This window comes from Myxine glutinosa, chromosome 6, assembly GCF_964187855.1.
Source record: "Myxine glutinosa chromosome 6, kmMyxGlut1.1, whole genome shotgun sequence".
Taxonomy (NCBI): Eukaryota; Metazoa; Chordata; class Myxini; order Myxiniformes; family Myxinidae; genus Myxine; species Myxine glutinosa.
Window position 1 is genome coordinate 155563623 of NC_136266.1, and position 19324 is coordinate 155582946.

The 19324-nt window shown below is 43.3% G+C and overlaps 2 protein-coding genes across 6 annotated transcripts in view; both read right to left on the minus strand.

Annotated features, from left to right (window-relative positions):
- THOC6 (THO complex subunit 6) overlaps window positions 1-4011 on the minus strand; it is a 62481-nt gene extending 58470 nt beyond the window's left edge. The window contains exon 1 of the mRNA XM_068118786.2: window positions 3671-4011. Within this exon, the coding sequence (XP_067974887.1) occupies window positions 3671-3792 (122 nt within the window). The 5' untranslated portion in view covers window positions 3793-4011. The remainder of the gene's footprint in view (window positions 1-3670) is intronic.
- Window positions 4012-6970: 2959 nt separating this feature from the next.
- UPB1 (beta-ureidopropionase 1) overlaps window positions 6971-19324 on the minus strand; it is an 85739-nt gene continuing 73385 nt past the window's right edge. For 3 of the 5 annotated variants that reach the window (XR_010984774.2, XM_078780812.1, XM_068118810.2), the window contains 2 exons: window positions 15936-16090; window positions 10319-10858 (listed from right to left, as the gene is read on the minus strand). Coding sequence is in view for 3 of the 5 variants with exons in the window: in XM_078780812.1 (XP_078636938.1) it covers window positions 10751-10858; window positions 15936-16090 (263 nt within the window). In the remaining 2 variants the exon portion in view is untranslated. Of the gene's footprint in view, window positions 7777-10318; window positions 10859-15935; window positions 16091-19324 lie in introns of those variants that run through there. The other 2 variants (XR_010984775.2, XM_068118811.2) reach the window with 1 other exon arrangement.

The following is a 19324-nucleotide window of genomic DNA, read 5'->3' on the forward strand; positions in this document are numbered from 1 at the left end:
AAATGTTTAGAGTTGTGAATTTTTGTAAGGGTAAGTTTTGTGGTTAAGTTAGTTTTGGTGTGTTGTTTGTTTCCTCCCTCCGCAGGAACAACGAATCGAAATGATTGTAAATATTTGATTGCATGGTTGTTAAGGGGATTAGAATGTTAAGGAATATAGGTAGGAAGTCCGACTCACTTCCCACAGCCCTCCTGATTTATTTTGTAGGTTAATTAAGTGTGAGACAGTAAGTGTTAAGGCTGGGATGGTAGCGCCCGCCCTGAAGCTAGCAGGAGCTATGGTTCCAGGTGGGGGGCTGTGTTATGTCGGTGGGGTAGCAATATGTAGAGCCAGGTAGATCTGTGTAGATAGGTATTCATCTGTCGCGGTGAGGAATCTACCTTGTAATAAGTTCTGTGTAGGCGTTTTGTCGGTTAGGAGTATACCTGTGAGCATACCAGGATGTTCGAGTGATAAGTAGCGTAGGGATTAAAGAGTAGCGCCCCTGTGTGTCACACCTGGTCGCTAAACCTTTGTCCCTTATGGCAATGCACACCAACATAGACATGTAGTTAGGTCCCTAGTGCAACACTAAATAATTCCCTTCCCTGACATGACTTTGAAAGACGAACAGGCAAGGAAACCAGGCCGGGGCACCGCCGATGATGGCCGCCGCCAATTACACCTCCGACAGGCCTAGCCACATCGAGTGCCATGCGCTATGACCACTGAACATGGAACGAGTGAAGGGGCAGCGCGGTAGGCACGGACCTCCAGCCGGCTAGTCGGTGGAGGGCACTGATTGGGTGGCGTGCCAGGGCTGACGTCACCACCGCGGGAAGGTTATTTAAGGGCGCGCCGATGGACATTTTCTCTCTTACCGCTCTTGCGGTTCGTGCTCTTGGAGATCCAGCAGTTCGTCTTGCACGTCCGGCGGTTCTTGCTTGCGCAGCTTCCTCTTGCAGCATGTCCTTCCATGGCTGTCGTGTGTGTGATCGGTGCTCCTGAAGTTTGGAGTGGTGCATGGACCTCGCGGGCGTGGGCTCGCCATCTGCGTGTGCTTGGAGCGAGGGACCTCGTGGGTGCATCGGGGCCGAACAGAGCCGTGTTGGACGGCAGCCAAAGACAAGACGAGGGACAGATAAGGCCGCACGCACCATTTTACACACCACGACGAGACAATTATTTTCATAATTCATCCTCCTTTGTTCGTTTCTGAGTCCGGTGTGTGGGATCCCAATTTAGTTACATTATTTGATTTATCGTCACGTTTCTCTGTCCCGATTCTTATTTCAATAAACCCTTGTATTATTTTCCATTCCTTTAAAATCTTGTTTGCCATTTGAGTTCGTTCGCCTTCCACAGGTAAGCGCTTTTACCGCAGCTTCCACTTTCCTTCTTCCTCCCGCGCGACCATAGCAAAATCCGCATTGGCCGTCGCCTCAATTAAAGCCGTTTTCGGTCCATCCGCGACCTTCTGGTGTTAACCGGAGTCGCACGACAATACTTATGAAATTCTAGCTCCAGTGACTGCAGATGCTCAAGAATGTGATTTTTCAGTACGGGATCAAGCTCTTTTCCCATGCTGTCTTGCAATTCAGACATTCTTTCAAACATAGCAACGTTTCCTGTGTTCACTTTCCTGTGCCAGTTTTGGAGCTTGGCAACAAATCCTCTGAGATGATCGTTTAAAAGAATAATATTAGTCGCTCTTCCTTGGAGCTTGAGGTTCAGATGGTTCTGCTGCTCGAAAATGTCAGCAAGAAAAGCAAGTCGTTCGTTCCACAATTCTTCGTCGTAATGCTGCAGGAGGTCATGTTTCCCTTGAAGATTCAAGAAATGTTTGACTTCCGCACGAAGTTCAAAGACGCGGTTCAGAACATTCCCTTTCGAAAGCCAGCGTACAGCAGTATAGTACAGCAACGTTTCATAGTCCATGTTCATGTCTTTGCACAGCTCCTTGAACATTCGGGTGTTGAGAGCCCCTGCCTTGATGTAGTTAACAATCTTGATTACGACTTCAAGAACTTTCTTCAATGAGAGAGGGAGAGTCTTACAAGCCAGGGCGTAGCGATGAATCATAGAGTGGGGTCCTTTCGCTTGTGGTGCCAGCATCTTCACTTTTGCTTGGAATCCGGATTTGGAACTAAGCATGGCAGGAGCATCGTTAGTACAGACACCGCATACATTCTCCCACTGAATTCCTCCTGCATCGAAGAACAACTTCATTTTTTCCATTACGTCGTTAGCTTTTGTCGTTGTTTCCAGTGCACTGCAGAACAAGAATTCTTCCTTGATATCATCTCCCTTGACATAGCGAACGAATGCCAGTAGCTGGGAGCAGGAACTAACATCGGTCGATTCATCAAGTTGAAAAGAAAACAAGCCGAAAGGCACTGCCTTAATCTCATTGATGATCTGTTGTTTCACATCTTCCGACATGTCACGGATATGACGCTGCACTGTGTTATTCGATAAAGACACCTGTTCAACTTTGCGAGCCTCTGCCTTGCCGAGAACCCGGTCAACAATGAGGGTACAAGGCTTGATGAGTGTCTCCCCAATCGAGTGGGGTTTTTTCTTCTTTGCAATTTCAAGAGAAACTGCATAAGAAGCCTGGACAGTTGCTACATTTTGCTGTTGAAAAGCTCCTCCCTCATCCAACTTCTGTCGCTTTAAATTTCTTTCATGCCGCTTGAAAAATTCGGGATCCTGCTTTGCATGTTGTGCATGATTCGTCTCGAGGTGCAACTTCAACTTGGATGGCCTCATGGATTCAGTACTCAAAACCTTGTGACACAGCACACATTGTGGTTTCTCTTGGCCAGACACGGTAATGGACATGAATCCAAGCTTTATGTATTCGTCAAGATACTTTCTTTTTTTACTCCCAGAAGCAATAACGTCAAATCTGCAATCGGAAAAAAACAAAACAATATCAAAGTCAAAACGATATAAAAACAAACAAACAATATTTAATTGTTAGTATGGTTCAAATTACCCCATGGCCCCCCGAGAAATACACCATGGGCCCCCAGGTTGGGAACCACGGCTCTAAACCATCACCAGACTCGGTGGCGTAATGGTGAGAGCGTCCGCTCTGATTCTAGGTCGGTGATTTGAACCCCAGCCAAGTCACACCAGAGACTTTAAAAATGGTACGTGCTGCTTCCTTACTCGATGATCAGCATTTAAAAAGACTAGAGCACAAACCATTGTGTGGGCTTGATAGGCTTATGCTGATGGCCTCCTCAAGATGGGTTGAAGTACTTTGTAAGGGTGTGTACGTATGTACACACACACACGCGCACACACACACACACACACACACACACACACACACACACACACACACACACACACACACACGTAAATACATATATATACACACACACACACACACACACACACACACACACACACACACAAAAACACAGGTACACGTACACATAAAAACACAGGTACACGTACACATAAAAACACAGGTATATACACACATGTACACATAAAAACACAGGTATATACACACGTGTACACACACACACACACACACACACACACACACACACACACACACACACACACACAGTTTAATTCGGGGTTAATCATGTTTGAAATGGAATGTTGTTCACCGAGCACACCTGAACACTGCTAATCATGTTTGATATGGAATGGTGCACGCCGAGCACACCTGAACACCGCCACTTCTCCGAAGTCATTTCCAGCGACCAAGAAACGTCCACATGGGGAGCAGCTTTGACTGAATATGCTCATGTGCAGCAACTGCACCCGCCGCTGATGAGTGGCCTGCATTGCAAACCACCACACACCACCACAGACTCCAACGTTGTCCTTTTCACAATTGAACACTTCACAACACGCTTTGCGCCATAACGGGTCAGAAGTGGTAAAAATTTCGTTTTCGTGTTCTTGTGCTGAAGTATTTAATGTCGTTTCTTAAATCTGTCAGACGGATTATACCTAAAACCTCAATCAAGTTTATTATCTTCATTTTATAATTCCTCAATGATTACAAAAATGGCAATTTGTAGAACCTCAGCCAAGCTATATATTTATACGAACACACCCTTAAAATAATACACACAACATAAACCCTTGGCACACATACACATTTAATGGTGTACGCCATAATACACACAATATATACAGAAGCCTATATATATATTAATATATATATATATATTTATTATATATATATATATATATTTATATGTAGGCCTACTGTTCTAGCTACGGTGGGAGTCCATGATTCAGACAATTGCGGAAACGGCGAAAACTAAACGAAAACGATGAACCAATAAATGACACATTCTTGTGCCACCTTCAGTCGAACTTCAGGCATGGACAGCCGGTTCGTGAAGGACTTGGGTAAAAAACGGCAAATGGCAAACCATCGCCCAATAAATTCTGCAGCAGCATCATTTTGCCTTCCACGTAATATGCTTAATGTTTCCGGTACCAGGTGCAACCGGAAGTGACGAGCAGTTAGAATAACAATAAAGGTTTGACTCAGTTTTGGAACGCCTCGGAAGTCGGAAGTCTTAATTTTCATTCCACGCTAAATTGGTGACCCCAACGTGATACAAACAGACAGATAAGGAGTTACATAAACGAGCAACCATTCTTCTTTTTCTCTCTCTCTTCCCTTCAGCCCTTTCTACAGCTATGGTCGTGCATCATCCACAGCTATGGTTGTGCATCATCCACAGCTATGGTTGTGCATCACCCACAGCTATGGTTGTGCATCACCCACAGCTATGGTTGTGCATCACCCACAGCTACGGTTGTGCATCACCTACAGCTACGGTTGTGCATCACCCACAGCTATGGTTGTGCATCACCCACAGCTATGGTTGTGCATCATCCACAGCTATGGTTGTGCATCATCCACAGCTATGGTTGTGCATCATCCACAGCTATGGTTGTGCATCACCCACAGCTACGGTTGTGCATCACCTACAGCTACGGTTGTGCATCACCCACAGCTATGGTTGTGCATCACCCACAGCTATGGTTGTGCATCACCCACAGCTATGGTTGTGCATCACCCACAGCTATGGTTGTGCATCACCCACAGCTATGGTTGTGCATCACCCACAGCTATGGTTGTGCATCACCTACAGTTATGGTTGTGCAATGTGCATCACCTACAGCTATAGTTGTGCATCACCTACAGCTATGGTTGTGCATCACCCACAGCTATGGTTGTGCATCACCTACAGCTATGGTTGTGCATCACCCACAGCTATGGTTGTGCATCACCCACAGCTATGGTTGTGCATCACCTACAGCTATGGTTGTGCATCACCCACAGCTATGGTTGTGCATCATCCACAGCTATGGTTGTGCATCACCCACAGCTATGGTTGTGCATCACCTACAGCTATGGTTGTGCATCACCCACAGCTATGGTTGTGCATCACCTACAGCTATGGTTGTGCATCACCCACAGCTATGGTTGTGCATCACCTACAGCTATGGTTGTGCATCACCCACAGCTATGGTTGTGCATCACCTACAGCTATGGTTGTGCATCACCCACAGCTATGGTTGTGCATCACCTACAGCTATGGTTGTGCATCACCTACAGCTATGGTTGTGCATCACCTACAGCTATGGTTGTGCATCACCTACAGCTATGGTTGTGCATCACCCACAGCTATGGTTGTGCATCACCTACAGCTATGGTTGTGCATCACCTACAGCTATGGTTGTGCATCACCCACAGCTATGGTTGTGCATCACCTACAGCTATGGTTGTGCATCACCTACAGCTATGGTTGTGCATCACCTACAGCTATGGTTGTGCATCACCCACAGCTATGGTTGTGCATCACCTACGGCTATGGTTGTGCATCACCCACAGCTATGGTTGTGCATCACCCACAGCTGAACCGGCATTTCTTACCCAATACACCTTTAGCTTAAACGGTCAGTGAGTTTGCCTTTGTTGAGCTCTTGTGTCCAAAGAAGGTACTATAAGAGAAATAATGTGTGAGGTGATGATAGGCACAGTGCCTGGATCGCTCGCTTGCCAGCCCTCCATCTAATCCCGCAAACCCCGTTCCACAGCTCCGTCCCACCTTTTGCCGTATACTGCCTAACCAAGCCAGGAATCACCCGGCACATCTGCAACACGCTACTTGGCTGGGCGGGGGCGGAGCTTTGGCAGAGATAAGGAGTGCCTATAGGCATGGTTACCGGGAATGTAGCACTCCTATTGGTGCACACACGAGCTCCCGAGTGATGTCACCCTACTCACGACTTTGCTGTCGCGAAAATTGCGTCGTTACCACCCGGAACGATCCATGACTCTGAGTTCATCACTTAAGATTGATGGAGAGGTTTTCAGTTGCGCCTTTGAATGATGAGTGTGTGCTGCTTGTCTAACCGACATGACAGGCAAGCGGAGCATCAGGGCTACTGAATAAAGGGTACTGAGCATTTAGCGCAGACTTGTGCTTCGTGTTATCGAAATCTGAGGCATCCATGTTTGGGATGACCTACGCCGGCACAGGGCACAGTCGTTCCTATTGCTTTGAAGGTGGCAGCGGGAGTTATGTGGCGATTGCGATCGAGGCGGTGTGGTGGCTAAGTTGTGGTTGAAGTGGCGGTGTGGGTATTGTGGTCTTTGTAGCGAGAGTGTGGTGGAAGTTAATGTGGTATGACAGTTTGGTAATGGCGTGCAATTCGAACTAGGTTTTGGCGGGCGTATGCAAATGAGGCAAGACAATTGCAAATGACAATGACGATGGTGATGGTGTTTGCTGGAGAGGGGGAATTGGCTCTTATGTGCCATGACGAAGGAAATGGATAACAGAAAAATGGCAAAAAGTCTCAACGTGGTGTGATATCGATGGAGAAGTCTATACACAGATACAACATTGCAGAAACGGCGAATGTTTCCTCATGTGGTAAATAGCATAGCTGAGTAAACGTCGCAGCCTTCCATTACAATCAGTGACAAAGCTTGCTCTGTTCCTCGCTCCATTTATCACATTATTTCCTCATTCTCCTTCAAACTCAATCTCTCTATATTTTCATTCCAAACATTCAAATAACAAATGAATAAGACTAGCAACGGTACCGCCCTATGGGGGGAGCTTCAATTGGGAGGCCCAAATGAAAAGGCTAAATATCAGAAATTGCAGACTTTTTTTTTCTTTCAAACGATTTATATAAACATCCGTTAAATCTCAATCGGTGCAGCCGTTTGTGCGGCACCCGGGAAAATGACGTCATGCGGGAGCAAGTATCAGCAGGATGTGGCAGTGTGGGAGTCCACGTTTCTGAACCTCCTTCATGCCAAAGTAGCCCACCACTTCTCCAAGCATTCTGCTCTTCAGATCCGCCATGACAGATTTAAGCTTGATTCTGAAGACACGTGCAGTTACTCCTCCCGATGTCGTATGTACTCCCGATACGTGTTTCCTTCATTGTAAAAATTCCAAATCAACAGTTAAAAGGATTTTGAGCCGATAGCTGTTACGGCCTTGTCAAGATCGATGGAGACAGTGATCTGTTAGCGTATTCAGGTAGTTATGCTATGTGGAATTCAAATAGCTATGTGGAATTCTCTCATGTAGAGATTAAACTAATCGTGTTCACAATCGCTATGTCGTATGTACTCCCGATACGTGTTTCCTTCAGTTGAAATGGGTTAGAATTCTCTCAAGCAGGGATTCAACCCGTGTCCTTATAAAAGGTCTTTGTCCGAGGTCACAGAGTTCGATCGGTGCAGCCGTGCAGCGATCGGTGCAGCCGTTTGTGCGGCACCTGGGAAAACAACATTGTCACAATGAGAACAATGAACGTTATGCGAACGCGAATGTTATGTGTGAGTCCAAACCTGAGAATGCTGGAGACTAAAGCTGAAATTGGGAAAACTAAATAGCCTATTTTACTCCTGGAGATCCCAGGATTATCCACCCAAAGTATCTTTGCGACCGATTCAGCAGTTTTTATGGTACCTTCGAACAGACAGACAGACGGACAGACATTTGGTGAATTATAGTAAGATACCATTAATATAACAAAATACAATGTTACAAACACTCGTGATGTATACTACTGGTCAAAAGTTTTAGAACACCTCAATTTTTCCAGTTTTTATTGAAATTTACGCAGTTTAATGTCTCAATGTACTCTGAAATTAAGCATAGAACAAATAAACAATTGGAGATAAAAAAGAAATCATAGAATCATTTTGTTTAACATAATTTAATTTAAATTTTTGACTCAGCAAAGTCGCCACCTTTTGCAGATATAACCGCCGAACACACTCGTGGCATTCTTTCTACAATGGAAATCAAATATTGTTCGGGAAGTTCTTCCCAACACTGTTGCAGAAGTTCCCACAAATGTGTTGCACTTGTAGGTTGCTTTGCTTTCACCCTTCTGTCCAGTTCATCCCAAACCAGCTCGATGGGGTTTAAGTCTGGAGACTGTGCTGGCCATTCCATGATTTGAAGCCTACCGTCTTGTTCTTTTCCTCGAAGGTAGTTTTGACATAACCTGGAGGTGTGTTTGGGGTCAGGATATTGCTGTGGGATGAACCCCTGACCAACTAGGCATACACCAGAGGATATTGCATGGTGCTGCAAAATGCTGTGGTAGCCCTTTTGGTTCAGGGAGCCAGTCACTCTGCGCAAGTCACCGACTCTGGATCCAGCAAAAGAGCCCCAGACCATCACGCTTCCCCCTCCATGTTTGACAGGTGGTGTCACACACTGAGGAACCATCCTTTCGCCTACTCGACAGCATACAAAAACCCTGCGTGATGAAGCAAAGATTTCAAATTTTGATTCATCGGTCCATAAGACCTTCTTCCAGTCTTCAGTAGTCCACTGGCGGTGCTTCATGGCCCAGGCAAGCCTCTTTTTCTTATTTTGCCATCTTAGCAATGGCTTTCTTACTGCCACTTGACCTGTCAAACCTGCAGCTCGAAGTCTTCTCTTCACAGTTGAAACTGAGACTTGCTTACTTCGACCAGTGTTAAGCTGTGCTTGAAGCTGTTGTCCTGTGAGCCGCCTATCACGCAAGCTGTTGACTCTCAGAAACTTGTCTTCTGATTCTGTTGTGGCTTTGGGTCTGCCAGACCTCTTCCTGTCAGAGTTTCCTCCAATTTCCAATATACTACTTCCTGCAGTGCAATATTGTCCAAATAATGCTTCAGAGGGTGTAATAACAGTCTGTTCCAATACTGCTTTTATACAGACAGGGGGTTTGTAATCAAGTAATCAGCAGAGGTTGGGACCCGTTGGCAGAACAGCTGTAAGTTGTAAACCCATTACTTGTTCCTTTTTTTAAAAACTTTTTTTTTACAATATAACTGTGCAATTCACATTATTTTCCCGTTTTTGCTAACCTAAACTTTTTTTTAACCTCGAGCAGTTAACTGCTTACCTTAGTACCATTTCAGGTTATTCACTGGACTTGAATTGCTTAAATTTCAATAAAAACTGGAAAAATTGAGGTGTTTTAAAACTTTTGACCGGTAGTATATATATATATATATATATATAAATATATATATGTATGTATGTATGTATGTATGTATGTATGTATGTGTGTATGTATGTATGTGTGTATGTGTGTATACTGTATATATATATATATATATATATATATATATATATATATATATATATATATATATATATATATATATATATATATATACAGTATATATATGTATATATATATATACTGGCAAGATGGACTAGTACAGTCATCTCTAAGCTGTCTACCCTGGGTTTTAATCCCGATTCCCGACCCAGCTATAGACTGTCATCTCGGTGTTTCAAAGGCAGGTGATTCATCAATGTGTGTGCCGTCCCGCAGATGGACATTAAACAGGAAACCCGTCTGCCAGCATTCGTTGTGGAAGTTAAAGATCCCATCGTGTCCTTCGCAAACAGTAGGTGAGCTATCGCCGGCACTCTGAACAGATTATGAATTACTGCCCTCTCAGTCGAGTATCCTGTTATGGAGTGGCTCCTTGTCGAGGATTGTAACCCCTAGCCAATGAAACCGTCTCAGCAGTCTTATGGATAAACAAACAAGCATGATCCCAAATGGAATTTTCGGTGTGCTACAGCTTTGTTTTTTTAAATTATCTGATAGTTATAGCAAAAGTATTTAATTAACAATGTACAAATAGTGCTGCAGTGTGTGTGTGTGTGTGTGTGTGTGTGTGTGTGTGTGTGTGTGTGTGTGTGTGTGTGTGTGTGTGTGTGTGTGTGTGTGTGTGTGTGTGAGTGTGTACCTGAAATGGAAATGGAACTTGAACCAAACACCAATAAATTCAACATCAGTATACGGTGTTTTGTACTTCTCTTTATTCACCTGCAAAATTGAAATATTGGTGAATGAAATATCATGAATGGAATGCCTCCTGATATTCGTAGTTCCATTGGATTTTGCCACCATGTTTTGATTAAATTCACCAAAGGAATATTCAGAAATTACTGCACAATGGGCCGAACAATGACAATCACAAAAATCCAGCTGTGTGTATGATAAATGTATCTAATAATGAAGAAGAGTTCTCCAACCTCACATCACATCTGAGATCATGTTATGATTCAGCACGTGACTCAATCGTTCAATAGTGGAATTATAAGATGATGAATTTAGTGATTAATATTTTGTATAAAGCATTAACTTTGAGACAATTAATTTTTCATTAATTTGAGACGATTAGCTTTGAGTTAATGAGACAATTAATATATATATATTTTTTTTAATCTCATTCCTTGCACCAGGTGTTCTCTTTTCCTGTGACGATGTTGGGTTGGAAATCATGCCGGACGGCCCGCGAAAGCTCCTCCGCATACATCTCATAACGTCCGGTCATCTGTTCAGAGAATCGTGCAGCGCAAGACAATTACACGTAACGTACGATATAATCACACCGACCACCAACCACCAAGAATTCAGCCATTTTTCTTCTGGCCGATGGTCTGTTACTCCCTCTCTGCAGGCAGGTAGGTGTCCTTTCGGTACTCGACCGCCTCTATTCTGGCCTATCTCCAACTACCCGACCCTTACTTCCAACCCCAGCCCTCCTCAGTCACATGCACACACATTCTTCCAAAAACAAACACCTCATTACTTTCCCCAAGTCCAAGCTTGATGCTCAGCTCCATTTTTTCAAGGTTCAAAGTTCAAGGTTTATTTTCCAGTAAAATCTTTTGTAAAATAAATAAATAAATAAAAATTTGTTACAAAAGTAAAAAGTCAAAAATTTATAAGTAATTAACATTTTTGTGATAGAGTATCAGGGCACTTCCAAAAGGTTAAAGGTTGTGGTGAAATGCCTGAAACAACAAACTATCAACTATAAGACAGGAATTATAAGTAAATGATTATGAGCAAAAGCAAACACAAGAATGGAGAAAACAACTGTTCCAGATAAAATAAAACGAGAAAATAAAACAGTTGTTCGCCACCGTCTCTTATCTTCCCCCATCCAAAACCTTGATCTCTTCTATCCCCGCTAATTCACCCCCAGATTCATTTTCTTTGAAATACAGACTTAATTCCTGGAAGTTCTAGCAGTGTCCATGTGTCTTATACCTCTTGCCCCCCACCCCCACCTTCCCATGCCTCCCCCCCAAGCCCTCTCCCTCCCACAGATCTTCCGATGTCCCTGTTCTCTGGTGTTGAACTTGTGTGCTTCCCTCTCTCTCCCCATCTTGTCTCCCGCTCCCTTTATTGCATGTTTTGTGTGTCCGTTTAAAAAAAAAAAAATTTTGTGATTGATGTTAGCTCTTACACGAGCCTCGATCTTATATACAAAAAAAACAACAACAACAAAAAACCCAAAAACCCCAATGTAATACAAGAATTGCTTGAACATTATCAGGGGAATATTTTGTACTATACACCGACATATTTAGATTTGAGAAAGTTTTTGCAGGAAGATTTGAATCTATTAAATATTAAATAGAAAATATTAAATAATTATATCTCTGAAACCACTTACCCTATCAATGCGAAATTTTACAAATATCATATAGCACCATTGTTGCATAAAGTTTGAAAATAATGACATCATAGGTCATGTGTCATGTGGTTTGGCAGACATCTTGGGGAGAAAAACAAACCTTATCTGATCAACACGAAACTTCACAAACGTGATCCTCTACCCATACTTATGCAGTGCGTACATTTTTCATGCTATATGTCATGTGGTGTGGCAGCCATATTAGCTTGAAAGCCGATATTTCAAATAATCCCTTCTCTGAAACCGCTTCACCGATCGATGTGAAACCTGTCAAGGCTGGTGAAAATGTGATACTTCAAAACAGCTGAAGGGATTTAAATCAAACTTCTTTATTTTTAGGACAGTGAACAAGGGCATCTACCCGTTGTAGGGCTATGCAGAGGCATACTGGTGACACCGTCACATTGCTTTAGTTTAAATGCTATTTATCGTTTTTGGCCCGATCTCTCAATCGTGAAGAATCACTTAGAAATTAAATAATTATCGTATCCGAATCCATACTCAGATCTTCACCAAAATCGAATCGATTCGGTCTTGTCAAACAACCAACCTGTCCACCGTGTTTTGTCCAAATCCGTCCATAACGTTTTGAGATATCGTGCTATGTATCGGTTTTGGCCTTATCTCTCAATGGTGAAGAATCACTTCTTAAATTAAATAATTCTCGTATCCGAATCCATATTCAGATCTTCACTAAAATCGAACCGATTAGTCCTTGTCAGATACCCAACCGGTCCACCACGTTTCATCCGAATCCGTCCACAACTTTTTGAGATATCCTGCTATATCTCGTTTATAGCCGTATCTCCCAATGGTGAAGAATCACTTAAGAAATTCGACTCGCCGGATCCGAATCCGGATCTTCACCAAAATCTAATCGTTTCGTCCTTGCCACATACACTACCTCTCCGCCAAATTTAGTTTGAATCCGTCGACAACCTTTTGAGATATCTTGTTCACAGACAGACAGACAGAAAAACAAACAGACAGGGGTGAAAACATAACCTCCATCCACCTTTGGAGGTGGAGGTAATAAAAGTCAAAGTTTATTCATCACACGTTTCTCTCCCAGTGGAACTGCCTCCCTGAGTCTGCGATCCATTGTTCTCTCTTCCACTCTTGCGAGAGTGCTGCCCATTGCAACATTGTGGTGTCTTCCATAATTTACCCACTCCTGAACTTTTCTACACTTGCTGACCAAAGATCCCTTTTACTCCCCTTTCACATACCGTACAAGCCTGGTGTTGGCTTAACGGTAAAGATGGCTGGCTTGAGATGTTCAGGTCGTGAGTTTGATCCCCTGTCATGTCATTGAATTAACACAAGGTGGGTTGAATCAGCCTGTCATCCTTCCGAATTTGGCAAAATGATTACCAATTGACTGGTAATGGGGGCATTGCATCAGCCGCACAGTCATGCCCCCAGAAAATGATGCAGCCAAGCAGCCGTAGGCTGCATGTGATTGGTTACGTCGGTCCTTGACAGACGTGCCTTTTGAATTTCAGTATATGAGGATATTTGATTAAATGTGGAAATTTTGTGTAATCATGGCCGCATGAGGTTATAGAATAATGTGCGCATCATGTTGACGGTCCAGATGAGTTGAATGCAATGAGTATTAATCCGTGCCATGCAAATAATTCATCAGGTCTACACAAAGTGAATGTGGTTGTGGGATTTTTTTTGCAAAATTATAAATAAATTAATTCCAGGATATTTTGCAAATTATTAACATTGTGCAGAATTTAACGTATTCAATAAATATTCTTCAAATGAAAAATGGATTATGCTTATTAGTAATTGTTTGAACAGGGGCATTACCTTTATATAGAGCTAAGACGTTTCATTGGCCTCTCTACTCTTAATAGTAAATGGTTCTTTATCAGTGTATGGCAGGTGTCCAAAGGTCTGTCGAGGTCTGCATTAGCAGCAGCATGGAGTACTGCTCTGGTGCTGCAATCTCACCTTGTACACCTGGAGGCAGTGCAATGCAAGGCTCTGAGGGCATCTCGTGTAACTCAAGGGGAGGCCAAAGCACAGGGGATGCTCTTCACTCACCGCAGATAAATTGGTTGTCCAGTTGTCATTTATATCAAGTCATCTCTGTTTTTGGCTGTCCCTCCCAGGTTCTCTCAAGGTCTTCATATTTTTTGAGTTTCACCAGATTACATGTACTACTCCAGCAACCCATACCTTGTTACCCTCCCCAAATCGAAGGTGTTGCTCACTTACTCTCCTTTGTCCACCATTGCTTACCTCTGAAATCAGCACCCTGAGTCTGGCAAGTCACGTCTTCCCTATACTCCTTTAAGATAGCAAACCATCACCATCTCATGCTCTATCAGTTCCTGTAATCATTATCTTTTATCTCTGTGACTCACCCCTTCAGTTCACCTGCACTTTTGTCCACATTTATTTCATTTCCCTTCCTGTCTGTTCACCTGCTCATTGTCTGTCTAGCGGGATGGTGCGACAAACAATTAATACAATTACCTTTGAGCTGTAGAGATTTTTTTGTATACTTAGTCGTATGAGAGCTAACACATCGAAAATACAATAAAGGGAGCGGGAGATAAGAGGGGAGAGAGAGGGAAGGGAAGCACAACAACAGTAGGGAACAGGAACATCGAGAGATCTGTGGAAGAGAGAGGGCTGGGGGTGGGGTACATTGGATAAACAGGGTGGACACTACAGGGGCTTTCAGGAAAGAAAACAGGGAATTTGAAGGAGGTGGGTTTAGTGTGGATTAACGGGGGTAGGAAAGATCAAGGTTTTGAATGTGGGAAGATAAGAGATGGAGGTGTACAGCTGTTTTGAAGACCTGGAGGGAGGTGTGGGATTGAAGAGATCGTGGGAGTTTGTTCCAGAGGTGAGAAAAAAGAGGAATGAAAGAGTGAAGGTGAGCAGTGATTCTGGATTTTGGGAGTTTCACTGGAAGGGGGTTGATGGTGGACAATGTGCACCCTGCAGATACTTTGGAGGATAGATGGGGGGATGTGGGGGCAAACCACAGAAAGAGCAGAGGGTGCTAGACCATAAAGTAGGTGGAAGAAGACAGAGCTGTCAGTGATGGCAAAGTGATCAGCCCATAGACTCAGCTTCATCGCAGGAGATTCCAATGATCTTGAAGGCCTTGGTTTCCACGTCCTTTCTGGTCTTGCACCCTCTGCCCTTTCCATAAATTGGGACTCCAGGACTCACAGTGGCACAATTTAGGACTCAATGGTTCCTCTCAAAGCCAATTACCCTATTATGTCCTTACCAATGGCAGACACATATTGCATGGTGCGGAGGAGAGGAAGATCCAGTCTAATCCCTATAATAGTACATAATACAAGTTTTTCTTAATTTACTTTTTATCTCACTGCAGTGGTACTAATGACCTATTTATCCACTGCCTCGCTTGCTGGTCTCATCCTACGAATTAGCTGGCTGGATAGTGTGGTCCCGCCTCAGGCCTCCTTTCCTAGCTCTATCTCTCCATGGCAATCGAGACCTTGGGCCTGACCGGGAGCATCTTTCTATGCACCAATGAGCCGAGTGCTCTGTCCCCCCAGGTTTCTCCCCCAATGAGCCAAGTACTCTGTTCCCCCAGGTATTTTATTATATTGTTAGTTCAATTTCTGCTTCTTCCCTCATCTTCCCATCGACTTGAACTGTGATTGAGAGTTTGTAGCTGAATGTATCTTGTTCACCCTGTGTCCTCTCTCATTCTTCCCCATGCCTCTTATTCCTCCATCTCTCCTTATATTTTGTCCCTCTACCCAGCTGTTGGTGTGCCACCCCCTACCTCTTTCTACCGTTCTTTTTGTTTTGATACATCCTGGACCATTCTGTGTTCGAGCTCCTCCACGATTTTTGTAGAAAACCTAAAGAGTGTATTAATTTACAGGTAGAGATAAATATGAGTAAAACTTTGTCATACCCGAAAGCCCCACTGATCCGCCATCTGCCTGCAGAGGTTGAGATCCAGTTCAGCAATCAGCAGCCCATTGGTGTTCCGAGAGAGGCCAGGTGTGCGACGTCCATCAGGTGCAGCCACATAACTTGAACCATAAAAATGGCCAAAGTCATTATGCGCTAGAGGAACAAAAATCACACAACGTATATAGTGGCCTGCAAAAGTATTCACCCCTTCCAAAGTTTTCACATTTTGATGCCACCTGAGATTATTTCAAGATGCTTTCAAATCAGAATTAATATATAAGAGTCTTCACAAACTTCTCCAAAGTGAAAAATCTAAAAAAAATGCAGATAAATTGTGAATAAGTTAGATTAACAGAGAAAATTAGATGATTCTCAGTTGTACTAGTATTCAACCCCTTTGCCTAATTAACTCAAAATCACTTCAGGAGCAAATTGTTTATTTGAAAAGTTACAAAATGAGTGTAATAGTTTTCACCTGCATGTAATTAAACATTGAGCTCCTCCACTTATCTAAGGAGTTTTAAGGTACAACACACTTGGTCAACCAACAAGGCAAACATGAAGACCAAGGAGCTTTCCAAGGTCAGACATAAAGTGGTGGAGAAGCAGCATCCAGGAAGGGTTATAAGAAGATTTCAAAGTCACTCATTATCCCTTTGAGTACGGTGAAATCCATCATTAAGAAGAGGAAGACGCGTAATATCACCCAGACTCCACCCAGATCATGTCGCCCATCCAAACTCAGCAGCCGGGCAAGCAGCAAACTGCTTCGGGATGACACTGTAAATCCAACATCAACTGAAAGATTTGCAAGGCGACACATTTCTCATCGCAATAAGCGGGGGCATTTGCTAAGGAGGAATTTCCTCCTCCCCATGGATGTCAACCTATAGGAGATTGTCTGTGCTCTATCCTTATAAACACTGAACGGCAAGCGAGGAAGCAACACGTAACCTTTCTCTTTAAAGTGTTTACCTGAAAGAGGAGCATCCGCATGTCCAAATTAGTGACAATTAAGGATGACATCCCAACTGATGGTGAAACATCAGACAGTTTGAAAAAGGAAAGACCCAACGTCAACAAGTAGAATGTTGACACTGATAAAGGCCTTGAAGAAATTGGTACAGGAAGAAAAAGTGTACGGTTCATTTAGCAAAACAAAGAGGAAAGAGCAATCAGAGATTGCAGACCCTCGCCAGGATGGATTTTTTAAAGGCTTTTGTGTTAAAAGAAATATGACGGCCGAACCACGTGACCGATGACATCATCATTATTTTTTCCCTCCACGAATTTATCCCTAGATTAGCTCAATAAATTTCATCTTGATCGGATGAAGTTTTGTACTTGTCGAATTATGATGCCATAATGGAGGCACCTATGACATCATCATTAAAATTTTTAAAATAATAACCACCTTTAGAGGCCATTTTTCCCCGCAAGCGGGGGTTGGCCTTTTTCGGGAACCGTGGTTGTTGTTGTTTTTTGATCCCCTTTTTGAAGCAATGTTTTACGGCCGGATGCCCTTCCTGACGCCAACCCTTTTTGCCGCCTTTAACGATAAGCAGGGAATTACCAGTGAACTGGTACTCAATTTGCCGACCTCGGAAGGATGACAGGCTGAGTCAACCCCCCTGGCGTTAATTCAGCGATCGACCGCGATTACGAACCCAGGATCCTAGGATCCTAAGCCGGCACCCTAGCCGCTAGCCCAACACCAGGGTTTAATGACACGGTTTTTATGACATCATCATTAACAGATGTTATTCCACATGGAGAGTTCTTTAGAATGAGCCATGTCTCAATTTTTTCTATGCAGCGCTTTCGGAGATATAGAGGTGCAAATGTTTTCGGTTTTGCCAAGATGGCGGCCGAACCACGTGACCTATGACGTCATAATTATCATTTAACAATTCTACAGGTGGGGTTGCACCTATGGTGAAAATTTGCTGTCAATCGGGCCAAAGGTTGCAGAGAAAATCATATTTATTCTGTGCGGACAAACAAACAGACATACAAACAGACAAGACAAAACAGACAGACAAACAAATGAAAAATCGGTCAGAGACCGAGGACTTGCCGGAATGTTTTTTTTTTTTTTTGATGTGCCAACCACTCCCCGCCATCTCAAGGTCGTCTCTCCAACTCCCAATCCCACGAAATATGCGGAAAGGACAACCCAAAACCAATTATCTTCTTTTTGATTCGTATATAAACATCATTAAAAGTAAATAATGACCTCTGCCAAAATTCACACGACGTGGGTTTAATCTCTACATGAGAGAATTCCACATAGCTATTTGGGCGGTGTATAAGCCAACAGATCGCTGTGTCCATCGATCTTGCCAAGGCCGTAACACCTATAGGCTCAAAATCCAACCAACCAACCAACATACTTGCCGGAATCTATTCTGGCAAGTAACAAATCAACCAACCAACATACTTGCCGGACTCTATTCCAGCAAGTAACAAACCAACCAACCAACATACTTGCCGGAATCTATTCCGGAAGTAACAAACAGACAGGGGTGAAAACATAACCTCCATCCATCTTTAGTGGTGGAGTTAACGAAATCAGGATGAAGGTCCCAATGAAAATCCGCCTCATCGTGGCTTCATTTAAAATGTCTAATCCTTCCGCTGTATCACTCCGCCTCGCCTCGGCTTTACGTAGCGTCAACCGACCCCCTGGATTACACGTTTTGGGTGACCTTGAGCTTGACCTTGGACCTACAGAGTTTAAAAAAATGGGCACAGTCTATTCCAGGGCAAGGCAAATATATGTATAAAGTATGGCGATGCTATTTGCAACGATGTAGACGTAGTACTGCAAACAAACAGACAGACAGATGAAAAATCGGTCAGAGACCGAGGACTTGCCGGAATGTACTTTTTTATCGGCCATGTTGGACAAATATGGCGGCCGAACCGCGTGACCGATTACGTCATCATTATTTGTTTTCTAAACTAATTTATTCCTAGATTATGCTCAAGAAATTTCATCTTGATCGGATGAAGTTTTGTACTTGTCGAATTATGACGTCATAATGGAGGCACCTATGACATCATCATTAACATATTTTACTCCCCATGGAGAGTTCTTTACAATGAGCCATGTCTCAATTTTTTCTATTCAGCACTTTCGGAGATATAGAGGTGCAATTTTTTTCCGGTTTTTCCAAGATGGCGGCCGAACCACGTGACCGATGACGTCATCATTACTTTTTTTTCTCCACCAGTTTATGCCGAGATGGCACTCAAGAAATTGCATCTTGATTGGATGAAGTTTTTTACTTGTCAAATTATCGAATTATGACGTCATAATGGAGGCCTTGGGTCGAGAGAGTTAAAAATTGGGCACAGTCTATTCCAGGGCAAGACAAATATGTG